This window comes from Salvelinus namaycush, chromosome 14 (genome assembly GCF_016432855.1).
Source record: "Salvelinus namaycush isolate Seneca chromosome 14, SaNama_1.0, whole genome shotgun sequence".
In the NCBI taxonomy this organism is placed as follows: domain Eukaryota; kingdom Metazoa; phylum Chordata; class Actinopteri; order Salmoniformes; family Salmonidae; genus Salvelinus; species Salvelinus namaycush.
In genome coordinates this window covers 12247524-12263840 of record NC_052320.1, presented here as the reverse complement: position 1 = coordinate 12263840, position 16317 = coordinate 12247524, and the positions used below count along the sequence as shown (strand labels likewise).

General features: G+C 44.9%; 1 protein-coding gene across 1 annotated transcript in view; it reads left to right on the top strand.

Annotated features, from left to right (window-relative positions):
* Window positions 1-14512: 14512 nt before the first annotated feature.
* LOC120059614 (nuclear factor of activated T-cells, cytoplasmic 2-like) overlaps window positions 14513-16317 on the top strand; it is a 51935-nt gene continuing 50130 nt past the window's right edge. Inside the window, exons 1-3 of the mRNA XM_039008742.1 lie at window positions 14513-14528; window positions 14655-15588; window positions 15804-15972. Coding sequence (XP_038864670.1) covers window positions 14513-14528; window positions 14655-15588; window positions 15804-15972 — 1119 coding nt within the window. The remainder of the gene's footprint in view (window positions 14529-14654; window positions 15589-15803; window positions 15973-16317) is intronic.

Below are 16317 nucleotides of genomic sequence, written 5' to 3'. Positions count from 1 at the left end.
GTAAACAAAGGATTTTGGTGATGACCGGTAGGCTCCTCATAAGAAAAGGTGCTAAGCATGCACACAACCTCCTCAACAGCTATTTATAGCCTGGTAGGACTGGAACGCTTCGATTGGTCTTAGCACCTACTACTATTGCGAAGGAAGGGCCCCTGAAATATTTCCCCTCCTACTGTAATCCTCTATAACACCTAGTGAGGGAGAGTGAAGTACAGTGCTGTTAAAACAGTATCGTAGGGAGACGATTCAGATTATCTACAGTTACTGTCAGTTAATGTTTTTTTCCCATTGCATAATTAGAAGAGGAGGAGCTATCTGTTAAGGGAGTGGTAGTACTTGTATTTGTAGTAGTTGTTGTAGAGGTAGCAGTGGTGGGAAAAAGTACCCAGTTGTCATACTTGAGTAAAAGTAAAGATACCTTAATAAGAAAATGACTCAAGTAAAAGTCAGTCACCCAGTAAAATACTACTTGAGTAAAAGTCTAAAAGTATTTGGTTTTAAATATACATAAGTATCTAAAGTAAATGTAATTGCTAAAATATACTTAAGCTTGAAAAGTAAACGTATAAATAATGCCTTATATTAAGCAATCCAGACGACACCATTTTCTTTTTCTTTTTTTAACGGATATCAAGTGGCACACTCCAACACTCATTTACAAACGAAGCATGTGTGTTTAGTGAGTCTGCCAAATTAGAGGCAGTAGGAATGCATTCAATATGTAATGAGTACTTTTGTGTCTCAGGTAAAATGTATGGAGTAAAAAGTACATTATTTTTCTTTAGGAATGTTGTGAAGTAAAAGTTAATAGTAAAGTAAAGATACCCCCAAAAAACTACTTAAGTAGTACTTTGAAGTATTTTTACTTAAGTACTTTGCACCACTGAGTAGTAGTTGTAGTGGTATTAGCTGTGGTACTGTAGTACAAGTAGAAGATGCAACTCTTCCTATAGGGGTCAGGTTATTGTTGTTATTGTTATTGAGGTGCTGGGTGAATAGATAGTCATAGTGTTAGATGTCTCCCATGGGTGTTAGCCTGAGAGGGCAGGAGTGGCACAGCACAGGGGTGACTGAAAGGTTGGTTTCTAGCTGCTTATTCTCTACCACGTACTGCTGAATAAAGAAGTTTCAACGTTGAACTCCCCACCTCTTGGCTACTGTGGAAACAAACAGGAATAGAAGGGATAGAAGGATGTCAGAGTTATGAGTTAGGATCTGAAACTTGGTACTACAACATCGAAGAGTGTCTTCTGGGGGGATTTTGTTTCATGGGATTTCAGAACACCACCTGTGCTCAAAAGGGGAGAATCCATGAGCTATGTAACTTTATTTACGGAACGTATTAGTTCATATAGTTTCCATACTGATACGGAACATATTAGTTCATTCAGTTGAAAAAGAAGGAAGGAAATGTTTTCCAAAGATGACAAGTGGCAAAAGAAGAACAGGATCCCTAATTACACAACATAATATACTGCCTGGTTCTACTATCCAAGCATTTTAGTTCAGTTCCATTAACTACTGTTCTGTCCAGGAATAAAGCAGCAACTTTAAGAACTTAAAATGGTTTTATAGAACTTTATTTTAGGAATTAATTTTAAACACTGGCTGAAACAATGAACAGGAAGTCCAAACTGAAATCTAAATACAGTAGGAATGTGGATTTTTGACAAGTTGCTTCTCTATCAGTTAGTACTTAAAACATCTAGTGTACATTGTAATGTGCTACAAACAACTATGTCAATAATGACGCTCAAGTCAAGACAGCAGTGCCACATTAAAGGTAGACTCCACAATATGACATCAAATGAGTGGTGACTTCCTGCTTACAGAAATCCATAACAACACAATTCCAATTTTTGCTTTTACAAATGCAGGTGTCCCTGTAAGGGGCGGATATAAATTGTGAACAACCAGTGCTTACAGTCTTGGCAGATTTTAATTTGGTTGTTGTTGATTACTGTAAGGAAGAAGTATCACAGCTGATGATGATGTCATATTGCTGAGTCTACCTTAAATAATACAATTGCATGGATTTCTTAAGGAGAAACTCAAATGGAGCCAAATGTCTACGCATACCTTTATCTGTCTGAATTTCCTTCGAAAGCTTTCCATGAGACATGATATAATGTGCCATGCATTTCCACATCAAAGTTCCACTGCTTCACTGGTTTCAAAACTAAAACACCCATGTTACAATTGAAAAACTCAAATGGTGTAATGCTATAACCCAGACAATGCTCCCTAAATGAGCTGTTTTACAGTGAAGGAAGAATCCTGCATGAATTTTGAAAAAGTGGGTTCCTCTAGCAAAAAACGGAAATACAAACTCGGCCTTCTGGACAGGCGCAGTCAGGTTTCCCTTCTCAAACTTGTGCCATATATTAATTTTCTCATTCATAATTTGCATTGCACAAGAGTAACGTCACAGTGGAGGAATTTACATCTGGTAGGCAATGGATTTAACACAGACAGTCAGAGAGTTAGGCTAACCCTAAAATGTATACTCTGAATTGTGTGATTTTCTGCACAATTAATGTCATATGTACTGATCTGTCAAGTTTTTATTTAACCTTTATTTTGACAGGGAGTCAATGCTGAGACCAAGGTCTTTTTTCCAGATGAGCCCTGTTGAGCACCACAATACAGTCACTGCAGTCACTTAGTTCGATAGTCTGGATCTAGCACCCAAAACCATGTCAGAACTTGAATCAGATCCCTGATTATGCCCCTTAAAGTATAATTAGTTTCCTATGGAAAGCTCTGCTGCTCACGTCATTGACTTTTATTTTATATTATTCTTATTGTATTATTTTGTTTATATTTTATTTTATACATTGTTTTAAATATTTAACTCAACATTGTTGGAAAAGTAAGTATTTCATTGTTAGTCTACACATGTTTACAAAGCATGTGACAAATAAAATGAGATTACATTTGTTGTCAGCACACATATCAGTGTCCTAATTTTCTACAATGTACAATGTACCACAATGGGTATAAAGGTTCTTCCACTTTAAATGAACAACAACTTTAAAAGCTTTATGAATGCCTCCATAAGTCCTCACAAGTCATTATATATTAATGGTGGGAAATGTCCTCTTACTTAAACAAAATGGTTGCATATCCAGTACTTGATCCATTCACAAGTTCCACATACTCTGGGATGCATCCTGTTACAAGGTATTAAAACGTCTAATCACCTATCTTTCTATTATGTAGCATAAGAAGCCAATCCACAAAATGGGTGTAAGAGAGTAAAGGCCTGATATAGGCCTGCATGGGGTTGGAACTAATGTCTGTTAAGTTTACCTTGGCTTCTCTGTATGTCCAATTCCACTGCTTCCTCCTCTGGGCACCACACTGAACTTGTTAATGTGCTGAATTAGGCTTTCTTGAAGCATTTATTGGTTTAGGTTACCCGGTCCCATGATTTAAAAAGACCTTTCCAAGATAAATGCTTCAGGTAGACCTTGAGTGTTTAATTGCTAGTGTGTGTATTACGTGTGAATAGATTTACAGTAGCAAATGTACATAATAAAAGTCCATAAAAGGATAATGCATAAGCCCCAAGAGCTGACTGTGTTGCCAAAATGCAATCCAAACAATGACATGTCATTGTTGACCATTAGCATAGAAGCCAGGATAGTGGGGCCTTGTTCATATTATGAAAAGTTAAATCAATGTCATATGTACTGATCTGTCAAGTTTTTTATTTCACCTTTATTTTGACAGGGAGTCAATGCTGAGACCAAGGTCTTTTTTCCAGATGAGCCCTGTTTAGCACCACAATACACGTCAAAATACAATACACACATTACTACACAACCATATACACATACAAATATACGTTATTATACACAACAATACATGAAAATATCAGGATATGGTAAGACCCAGATGCAGACCGTGTCGAAGTAACAATGTTTATTACAGCAACAGGGGCAAAGGTACAGGATGGCAGGCAGGCTCAGGGTCAGATCAGGCAGAGTGTCACGCCCTGATCTGTTTCACCTGTCCTTGTGATTGTCTCCACCCCCTCCAGGTGTCGCTTATTTTCCCTAGTGTATTTATCCCTGTGTTTCCTGTCTCTCTGTGCCAGTTTGTCTTGTATGTTTCCAAGTCAACCAGCGTGTTTCCCGTTCTCCTGCTTTTTGGATTCTCCTTTTTCTAGTCCTCCCGGTTTTGACCCTTTCCTGTTCTGGACTTTGTACCCGCCTGCCTGACCATTCTGCCTGCCTTGACCATGAGCCTGTCTGCAACTCTGTATGTCCTGGACTCTGATCTGGTTTTGACCTTTTTGCCTGTCAACGACCATTTTCTTGCCTACCCCTTTGGATTAATAAACATTGTAAGACTCCAACCATCTGCCTCCTGTGTCTGCATTTGGGTCTCGCCTTGTGCCTTGATACAGAGGTCAAAATCCAGAGACGGGGCAAAGGTACAGGACGGCATGCAGGCTCAGGGTCAGAGGCAGGCAGAGTTGTCAGGCGGGCGGGCGGGCTCAGGGTCAGGACAGGCAAAGGTCAAAACCAGGTAGACGAGAAAAGAGAGATTGGTATATACACTGGTATAAATACACAGGGGATAATGGGGAAGATGGGCAACACCTGGAGGGGGTGGAAACAATCCCAAAGACAGGTGAAACAGATCAGGGTGTGACAGTACCCCCCCCCCCCCCCCAGGGGCAATGAGAGCTAGGTCCTGGATGTCACTAGCGGGGTCCCAGCACCTCTCCTCCGGACCAAAACCCTCTCAGTCAACCAGGTACTGGAAACCCCTGCCCCGTGGTCGAACACCCAGGAGGCGTATCACCGTGTACGCCGAAGGAGGAGGGGTGGGCCTGGAAACAGAAAACTGTGAGACACGGGCTTAACACAGGACACATGAAAGGTGGGGTGTATATGAAGGGTACAGGGCAACAGAAGACGAACAGCAGAGGGACTAATCATTTTAGAGATGGGAAACGGGCCAATAAACCGGGGGGAGAGTTTGCGGGATTCCACCCGGAGGGGCAGATCCTGGGTGGATAGCCATACCTTCTGCCCGAGATGATACCAGGGAGCCGGGGGGTCCGATGGCGATCCGCTTGTCGTCGATATCTGGAGGTGGTCTTGAGGAGGGGCGACCGGGCTTTCCTCCAGGTATGATGACAGCGGCAGACAAACATCTGGGCAGAAGGTACGCCAACCTCTTCCTCCTGCTCAGGAGAGCGAGGACTGATACCCCAGGGAACATTTAAAGGGCGAAGGGTGTTGCGTGCGTATTCCACCCACACAAGATGCTGGCTCCAGGTGGTGGGGTTGGCGGAGACCAGGCAGCGCAGAGTTGTCTCAAGGTCCTGGTTGGCTTGCTCTGACTGGCCATTGGACTGGGGGTGGAACCCAGAGGACAGGCTGGCCGACGACCCAATGAAGGTGCAGAACGCCTTCCAGAACTGGGACGAGAACTGAGGACCCTGGTCGGAGACCATGTCCATGGGCAGTCCATGGATCCGGAAGACGTGCTGCACCATGAGCTGGGCCGTCTCCTTGGCCGAGGGTGGTTTGGGGAGAGGAATGAAGTGGGCGGCTTTGAAAAACCAGTCGACCACAGTCAGGATGACAGTGTTGCCCTCAGACAGGGGGAGAACCGTGACGAAATCCAGGGATATGTGGGACCAGGGATGGTGAGGGACAGGCAGAGGTTGCAGAAGGCCAGCCAGAGCTTGCCGATGGAGTCTTATTCTGAGCTAACACTGTGCAAGCGGCGACGAATGCGGAGACGTCAGGGACCATGGTGGGCCACCAAAAGCATTGTTGCACAAATGCCAGGATCCGGCGGGACACCGGCTGGCAGGCCAGTCTGGAGGAGTGGACCCACTCCAGGACCGCGGAGTGGACCGTGTCAGGCATGAACATCCGGTTATCGGGACCCCCCTCCCCCCACCCCGGGGTTCGGCTGAGAGAACCATGGCATTGAGGCGATGGGAGAAGAAGGCGCAGGGATGTAGCTTCAGGTCCAGGGCAGAACGCTGGGACAGGACCGCACTCACTCCTACATCCGATGCATCGGCCTCCACCATGAACTGGCGGGAAGGGTCAGGATGAACCAGGATGGGAGCAGTGGTGAAGCAGTGTTTGAGGTCCCGGAACGCCCGGTCAGCAGCAGGGGACCACATGAACGGAACCTTGGGAGAAGTGGGTGCTGACAGGGGGGAAGCCAGGGTGCTGTAATGCCAGATGAAGCGGCGATAGAAGTTGGCGAAGCCCAGGAAACGTTGCAGCTGCACCCTGGACGAAGGCTGGGGCCAATCCACCAACGCTCTCACCTTCCCGGGATCCATCTGGACACTCCCAGCAGAGATGATGTACCCCAGAAAGGGGATGGTGGAGCAATGGAACTCGCACTTCTCTGCCTTGACAAACAGCTGGTTCTCCAGGAGGCGTTGAAGAACCTGTCAGACGTGGAGCACATGTTCTTGGAGGGAGCGGGAGAAGACGAGGATGTCATCAATGTAGACGAAGACGAACCGGTTCAACATGTCGCGGGGAACATAATTTACTAGAGCCTGGAACACAGCAGGGGTGTTGGTGAGGCCAAATGGCATGACCAAATACTCGTCGTGGCCGCTGGCCATGTTGAAGGCGGTCTTCCACTCATCCCCTTCCCGTATCCGCACCAGGTGGTAGGCATTCCATAGATCCAGCTTGGAAAACACGGTGGCCCCCTGGAGCGGCTCGAATGCCGAGGAGATGAGTGGTAGTGGGTAGCGGTTCTTCACCGATATGTCATTGAGTTCCCAGTAGTCGATGCACGGGAGCAGGGTCTTGTCCTTCTTCTCCAAAGAAGAACCCTGCACCGGCGGGAGAGGACAAAGGATGCATAAATCCTGCAGCTAGGGAGTCCCCAATGTAGGTGTCCATAGCCTTGGTCTCCGGTCGTCCCCGGGGCGGAGTGGTGCTAGGGAGAAGGTTAATCCCGCAGTCATACGGTCAGTGCGGCAGAAGCGAAGTGGCCCGGGCCTTGTTGAACACCTCTCGAAGGTCCTGGTACTCCGCAGGAATGGCGGAGATGTCCGAGCCACCCTCCAAACCCCCAGGAATACATCCCGGGGCAGGTTGCGCTGACTTCAGACACTGGGCGTGGCAGAACGGACTCCAGCCCATGATGGCACCAGTAGACCAGTTGATGAGGGGATTGTGTCACTGGAGCTAGGAGAATCCCAATACCACAGGAATCTGAGGAAACTTGATGAGCAGGAATTGAATAGTCTCGCTGTGATTCCCTGACACCTGTAGGTTGATGGGAGTGGTAATATGAGTGACCCGGCCTATAGAGCGCCCGTCCAGCACTTTAACATCCATGCGAGTGGAGAGAGGCTGAGTGGGGATGTTCAACTCGGAAGCCAGGGTAGCGTCCAAAAAACTCTAATCGGCCCCAGAGTCAATGAGGACCCGGAGTGATTTAGACTGGCTACCCCACAGCAGAATGGCATGAACAGGGATGCGAGCAAGGGAAGCAGGAAAGTTCTCCATATGGCCCACCAGAGTACTCGTTCCTAGTTGCATAGGCTCGGTAATCGGTAACTCAGCCATCTCCGGTGACTCTCTGGGAAGGTAGGGAGGCCTCGGGTTCTCTCGGCAACGGGATCATCTGGGACTTCCGGGATGACTCGGAGGCAAGGTGGAATCCCTGGATGTGCGAGCAAAGTCGAATTTCCTCTCCCTCTGTCGTCCCCGTAGTCGTCCATCGATTCAGATGGTCAAAGCAATGAGGGAATCAAGATCCGTAGGTAACTCCCAAGCAGCAAGCTCATCCTTGACCTCCTCCGAGACGCTGTGCAGGAACATATCGAACAGTGCTTCCTGGTTCCAAGCACTCTCCACTGCCAACGTGAATCCACCACATAGTCAACCACACTGCAGGAGTCCTGCCGAAGCTGGATTAGCTCCCGGGCAGCTTCTCTCCCGGAAAACGGGGCGTAAAAACCTTCTTCGCCTCTCCCACGAACCCCTCCAAATTAACGCATATTAATTGGCTGTTGTTCCCATACAGCAGTAGCCCAGGTATGAGCCCTCCCGGACATCAGCGTGTTGAGATAGGCTACCTTGGAGCGATCCGAGGGGAAGAAGGAGAGCTGAAGCTCAAAAATGAGGGCACTCTGAGCTAGAAACGCCCGACAGGTGCTCGACTCTCCATTGAAGCATTCCGGGGGGGTAAACGGGGCTCCCAAGAAGGTGGAGTGGCCGATGAGATGGCGCTGCTAGCAGCTGGGTTACTGAGGGGCTGTGGGGTTACCACCGTGGTAGGCTGCCTTCCAGACAACCCTCAGAATTGCTCCAACAAACTGTTCCATGCCTGGTCATGGCATCCAGCCAACGTTTGGACCCCCTCCATAAGGCCACGAGCAGTTCCTCGTGCCTCCCGATGCTGGCTCCTTGGGAGGAGATGGCGTTGCGCAGCTGGTCCGGGTCTACTGGGTCAGTCAAGGCCAGTTCGTACTATCAGGATAAGGTAAGACCCAGTTGCAGACGAAGTAACAATGTTTATTACAACAACAGGGGCAAAGGTACAGGATGGCAGGCAGGCTCAGGGTCAGATCAGGCAGAGGTCGGTAATCCAGAGATGGGGCAAAGGTACAGGATGGCAGGCAGGCTCAGGGTCAGGGGCAGGCAGAGTGGTCAAGTGGGCGGGCGGGCTCAAGGTCAGGACAGGCAAGGGTCACAACCAGGAGCACGAGAAAAGAGAGACTGGGGGAAAGCAGGAGCTGATACAAAAACGCTGGTTGACTTGACAAACAAGACGAACAGGCAACAGACAAACAGAGAACACCGGTATAAATACACAGGGCATGATGGGGAATACCTGGAGGGTGGTGGAGACAATCACAAAGACAGGTGAAACAGATCAGGGTGTGACAGAAAAGCTAAACACAATCATAAAAAACAGACACATTCTTCAGTAAAAAGGTCCCCTAACAGCCGTCTGAAATGTCCCAGAAGCACCAATTCCTCCAAATTTAAAGTCCATTGGAGATCATTCCACATGCAAGGTGCAAAAAAAGGCAGTTTTTTGTTAGATACTTCCCTGCGAAATATGTATGTCTAATGGTAATATATACCACATGTATTTGCAATGCAAATTTTTGCTGGGGTCAATTTAGCTGTCCATGATTTCAAACTTTTTTTCGTCTTATATTAGAAGTTTCCAATAGGAAGTTGTATTGGTGGAAACTGAGAATTCCTCAAAAAAGATTCCATGTTTGACATGACAAGCAAGCCAACCAATAGCCTCATTTTATTTCCAGCAACATATCCCACAGGTTCAAAACCAGACTGTAATTAAGAGAAAAGCCTATATGACTACTTCTGATTTTTACAACTCAATTAAAAGGTACTAGTTACAGTAAAGTGACCATCAAACATTAGAATTGTGTAGCCTAAAACATTTATGTACTGTATATAGTATACGTACTGTTTTCATTTTTTTGCCTCTTTCCTACAGTCATTTTTTCACATCCCTACAATGAAGTTATTGTGTGCCACTGTCTGCGAGAAGCCGCAGAAATGCCTTGGCGCATGAGCCGGAGACGTCATGGATTCCTGAGCGTGGGCTTTGCAGGAAAGCCCTGAGTCTCCGAGAGATGGAGCCGCTCCAGGTTTCCATGGCGAAGTGCATAAACAGGAGGAAACACTGAGGGAATCCCGTTATTTTACAGCATTGGACCATTATAAACACCCAGAGCAGGGAAGGAACCCGCTCTTGATACTCAAGTAATCCTCAGAGCAAGGAAAATAAGTTCAACTATAGCTTGCTGGAGTCTATTGTAGCTCCATGTTTCTGAATTTATAAACGACTATTGGACGTCTAATACTTCATTTTTATTTTGCCTTTTACGCGAGTGGATTTCTATTGCTATGATAGGATAATATTTTTTAATTTGAATTTTTACTGTATTCCAAATGTTTAGAGAATCTTGGAGATTGGCACAGTACCACAACATGAGGTCGATGGATCAAGGTATGGATGCCGCGTGCTGAATTGTGATAATCTGGTAATTTATCAACCCTATTGATTTTCGAGTAGCCTAATAGCCTAGTCCTGGACGTGTGTATCTGTAATTATACATTGTATATTCGACAAAATAGGGTTTATGGACTCGTTAGTTGTCTAACGTATGTGGTATATCTGGACAGTTAGTGGTTTGAGAAATAACTGACGCCCATGAGTTGATCAACCTATAGCCTACCACGGCGATTCGCTATTACATGCCCCCAGTACAGCCATTGGGGAACACTATAGCGCTGTGTAAGGTAGGCTAATGTAGTGGCTAAACGTCATTGTAGTCACATGAATATGACGCTTCAGGTTATAATTCTAATCGTTTACATGTATTACCAGTAGGCTAACATCATTCTTAAAATAACATTAATGACTCTATAATGGGCAGTAATGTATCAAAATTCATAATAATACTATAATGGTAAAGATGTATAATAGATATTGTTAGCTGTTACCTAAAGCCTATGGGATGGGACATGATTTCATTTGCATTATTAATTGTGAGTTCAGTATGTTGACCGGGTAAGCTGGAAGTTCAGTATGATGACCGTCCTTGGGAGTTCAGTATGTTGACCTCCTTGGAAGTTCAGTATGTTGACCATCCTTGGGAGTTCAGTATGTTGACCGTCCTTGGGAGTTCAGTATGTTGACCGTCCTTGGGAGTTCAGTATGTTGACCGTCCTTGGGAGTTCAGTTTGTTGACCGTCCTTGGGAATTCAGTATGTTGACCGTCTTTGGGAGTTCAGTATGATGACAATGCCAAGGCAAGAGACTTTCAGGTAAGGTATGCATGGCTATTTAACAGTTTGGTTTGGGATTAATAAATGTAACAAATTATAAAATGTGTATTTCAGTAATAAGCCATTTCACACATTTTTGCTATCAAGGCATTATTAGGCTGCACCTAATTTTAGCATGGGACTCTTTTTCAGTTATTGTTGCTAGGAGCAATTAGGAGTAGGACCCATACATATTTCAGACTTCTGCTGTAAACTTTTACAATATAGCTATTGCGGTATGGTGTTATTACAAGATGTTATTACAACGCTATAGCAAAGGTTGTACTGTAATAGCTGATACTTTAGGGTTTGCAGGTGTAATAACTACAAATGGTGTTGTTCCACTGTCAGGTTTATCACAAATATTAAGTATCCTATTAAAAAACATGTTTAGACACCAAGGAGCGCAGGCTGGGGTTTAAATTACAATAATCTGTCAACTTTCTCTAGCCTGATCCTAGATATGTATGTGCTGTTTAATCAAATCCTATGGTCATTGTCATGCCACAGCACAAACAGATCTGGGACAGGCTCTCTCAATTCAATGTAAATCAGGGCTCATATTCATAAAGCGTCTCAGAGAAGGAGTGCTGATCTAGGATCAGTTCCCATTGTCCTTGTAATCATATTTATTATAATCTAAAATGCAAAACTGATCCTAGATCAGCACTCCTAATCTGAGATGCTTTATGAATGCGGGCCCTGGTTTTGGACCACATAATGTTGTTTTTTAGTACGATCCGACTGAGCACATTACACCCTGGGAGGTGCCATTCCTATGGGCAGTTTGAACAGAGGTACATTCTGTGCTGTTTCATGCATACAACCCACTAAGTGTCGTCTTGGTTACGTATAGCTGGTGGGGGCCTGTCTACAAGAGGTTTCTAATATCCCATAACTCTTTGCATACATTTGGAAGAATTCTAAACAATGGGACCAGCGATGCTGGTTAGCAACGACATTGGTCCCATGAATCTGTTTATTTTCAAAAGCTTCCTCATGGAATTATTAGGTTGTCCTGACCTGGGTATCTTCAACCTAGTCTACAGTACTGCCTTCACTCAAAAAAATTGAGGTTCAACAAGGGTTCTTCTAAGATCCTCAAAGTTCTTAGAAGAACCTTAGCGTTCTTGGCACGGAAAATGACCCCAAAAAGGTTCTTCCAAGAACCCCATAAGAGGTGGGGTTTATCGAGGAACCTCCTTAGTTGGTGGGGGTTCTTGCAGGGACCTAACTGCCCAACTAAAACATTTGATTTTAAATTTGAAAGGACAGCAGGGGCAGGCACTTAACTGAACAATGTAAAGATCTCCTCAATTTAAGGTAAGGTTTGTCCCCTATATGATCTAAATTGATATTGTTTTATGATAATACCATCTATCTTTTCATATTTGTGCAAATCTTTCTAAAACAGAAAATGGACACAATTCAATGGATATCAATGAACAAGGAGGTAAGAATATGTAGGCTATAAGAATATGTTGAAGGCTAGCTGTATTGGGTGCAGATGACTGAACTGCTCACTTTTGTGTCTGAAGGTATACAGACAAGGAGGCACACGAAGGTATGTCAATTAGTATTGGTATGTTATGCAGATCACATGTACCATCCTCATCTACATTATGGACAAGGTATGTGTATGAAACCATTATCAAAAAAAAAAATCATTCACATTTACCACAAAAACCAAAGTATGAATACTGTCATGTGCAGGTTTTGTTAAACATCTTTATAATTACAATTTTTTGGATTCACAGACTTCACCCTCCCTACACCTCTGATGAATATAACAGGAAACCTGTCCGATCACCATGCACTGCAAAATCATTCTGGCTATGGATACGGAGAACATCAACACATTAACATCAACACACCAGAGGATATACACATTGGACTTAGCGCTCTGCTGGGAGTTTATTTTTTTATTCTGCTATGCCACTAAAATCCTAATAAACACTGACAACTAAAAGATTGTGTTATTGTTATGCGAATTAAAAAATTAACCCCAAAATAAGAAAAAAAATTAACCCCAAAAGCTTATTCAAAAGGTTATTTTGAGGATCCATTAAAAGGGGTTCTTTAAAGAACTTATAGGGCTTCCCCCACAGTTTCAATTTGAAGAACCCCGAAAATATACTCCAGGAGCATTTTCTTTTTAGAGTGTTACAAACATTTCCACCTAAACAGTCGAATCCTGAAGCCGTTTCCATTGGATTTACATGTAATGAATCAATGCCAGCTTTAGAAATGCCTTTGTCAAATTTAGTTTATAAAGGGTCTGGTATAAACGTTTATTAGTAATACATTCATTAGAACATAGACCATAACAGTGAACTTATTTTTTGTTGTTGTAATTATTCATCATTTAAATATTCATTGATACAGCATCTGGGATGATGGGTGAAAATGAATGAAAATGCTCTAATGCTCATCCAGTAAGCATCCTTTCATACTGTAGGCTATATAGGCGACTCTAATTGGGCATATCTTTACAGTTTGTATTAAAAGTTACAGTAAGATACCCCTATATGCCATGCGTAATTGCTTGGTGCCAGACACCCGGGGGCAGCAGCACATCAACTGTACCACTGATGCAACTCATCACTATGAAGTTGTGCACCTGCAGCTGTTCTGTCAATGATCATAGGGAGGCGTGATCACTCCGCCTTTGACACCTTGCACCGTATTTATTTAGGGCTTCTATATGAAAATAGACACGCCTTATCTCTATATGAGGTTTAGTTTGAAAGAGGAAGTTTAGCTGCTATTACGTTGCACTCGCTGCTCGTTCTTTTCGCATTTTTTTTTTACTGAGGCATCAGTGGCGTATTATCGCTTCAATTGAGCAAGTGAAGATTCTATCATAGCCTATCCACCTCCGTCAAGGCCTCTGACATCGCAAGGCCTTCGTGGATGAAGAGAACAGCCAGAGTAACATCATTGATTATACAAAATATCTGCTTCCTTTAATTTTTATTATAAGTAAATTGATTCAATAAGACAGATGAGCTCGTTTTACGACAGAAAAGACCCTAGTGAGTTAGGGCTGGAAGAGGAACTGAGTCAAGTAAACTGCCAAGATGAGTTGGAGTTTGATTACCTGTTTGAATATGAACCACCTTGCAACAACTTTCCCGGGGAAGATCAAGGTTTGTCCAATGGCTTGTCAAGTCTCCCGCGCGCTTTTCACATTTTAGATGCTTATATTACTTTTCAACGTAAAACGTTAAATGCAGTGGCGTCATTGAAAACAAATAAACAGCGATGTGATTTTGACAGAATGCTATTTTCCTTTCCGCTTCTAGTTCTAGTAAACATTACTAAAAGGAAATATATATTTTTTCACAAAAATTATACATTTGATCCTGCATTTGCTATGCATGTCTGTATACATTGTATAATCATGGCTAGCTTGTTTCAACACACTTTCTAACTGGAAAACATCAGCTGTCATTTGTTTTATGTGCATGGCTTTAATGTTTACAAATATTCTAACAGTCACAAGGGGCCCCATTTGATGATGTGAATAGTTTCCACGCCTAAACCTTTTGTTTTCTATGATTGTTAATCAAACTGATCAAAGGGATTGAATAAAAATGATTGACAACATTATTATTTGAAATGGTGGTTTGTTGAATTCAAAGAACATATATTTTCTGTTTAATGTGGCTCTCATGTGTATTGCAAATATGGATCCAAAGTTTTGTAAGATGTGTGATTTCTGAGAACACGTAATATCTTCAGTAATTTTACAGACAATGGACAGTCCGTTTATAAATAATATATTTTCTTCTGATCATTTCTCTTCCTTGTTCCCTATCTACCTCTCAGTAGATGAGCCAAATCTCTCCTCACAGAGAGTCCTCAGTGCTGCATCTCATCTGGCCTACCCCCTGGAGGAGACTTCCCCCTACGACATCAAGTGCAGCGAGCGCAACCCAGAGAGCCTTTCTGGTTATGAACACCTGGAGGCTAAAAACTACCTGGACCACACCAGGCCTGGGGGTATCGCCCTGAGCCCCAGGATCGAGATCACCCCGTCACGTGAGCTCTACAGCCATGGACGAGACTCCCTACAGAACCACCCTCTGAACATCAGTCCCCGGCCCACTCTGACCGTCCCGGGCCACGACAGCCTGGTATACCGCGAGCCCCAGTGCCTGAGCCCAGCCAGCAGCAACTCCTCCACCAGCTGGCACTCGGAGAGCTATTCTCCCTGGGCCTCCCCTTGCGTGTCCCCAAGTAGTGGCCAGACCGGGGCCGGAGACCTCTGCCCCCGCTTCCAGAACATCCACACCGGCTCCCCCCGCACATCCCCAGGCACTTCCCCCCGCACTGAGGAGGGCTGCCTCGGCCCCCGTTCGCCCTCCCCATCCATCAGGCCAGGATCCCGCTCCACCTCGCCACAGGGCAAGCGCACCTACGACATGTACAGGAATCCCAGCTTGGTCACCGGGATCCGTTCCCGCAGTCCCTCCCCACACGGGGGCAACGGGGAGCACTCCCAACAGAACGCAAGTGCCCATTACGGGACCCCCAACAGTATGGCTGAGGCCATGAACGGCTACGGCACTGTCCAGCCTGGTCTCGTCCCCACCAAGGTAGTGAAGACGGCCAACCAGGCGTACGCCCTCTACCCAGAGAACCACAGGGAGGTCAACTACCTGGTGTCCTGTGAGCAAGACGTTAAGAGTAAAACTGGGGCGGAGTCCTTCTTTGTTATCCCTCCCATCTGGACCAAGCAGCTGGTCCCCAACCTTTGCAGGTGAATGGTGTAGGAAGCCTGTACTGTATAGGTAAAGGGTGCAGTTAGTAGGCCAGTACTGGAATACTTTCTGCCTAACCAGGGACACACCCATATTATGAATCAGATTTAGTGTCTATTACATTGTATCAGTTATATGACTACATTAGGAGCCACACTTTAGGAAGCCTAATCACAGACAATTAACCCTTGTTTCCATCTCTTATTTCCTGTAGCATCCCACTTTCTTCTCTGCCCCCTCTGGAATGGCCTGTCCCCAGCCATACAGACCAGTACGAGCTCCATGTTGACGTGCAGCCCAAGCCTCATCACCGAGCCCACTATGAGACAGAGGGGAGCAGAGGAGCGGTCAAAGCCCCCACTGGAGGTCATCCTGTCGTCCAGGTACGCTGCTGGCTCTGTATCACTCTTAGAAAAGGAGGCTTTTGGGAACCTTTTTTGGTTCCATGTAGAACGTTTTCACCCAATGAAGAACCATCAAGAAACCTTTATGAACCATTTGGTGAAAGGAATCTACAGTACCTTGCAGCAAAAAGTTAAAACATATCCTAGAACCGAAGAGGGACAGGCGAAGAACCCTTTATGGTTCTAGGTAGCCCATTTTAATGTAGGAGAGTCTGAATAGGAAGGCCTGTTGCGTGTAATGGTATTTCCTAGTCATCATTACAGCATGTGGTACTACTGCCCCAGGGCCTGGCTTATGAAAATGACTACTGTGTGTTACCGTGT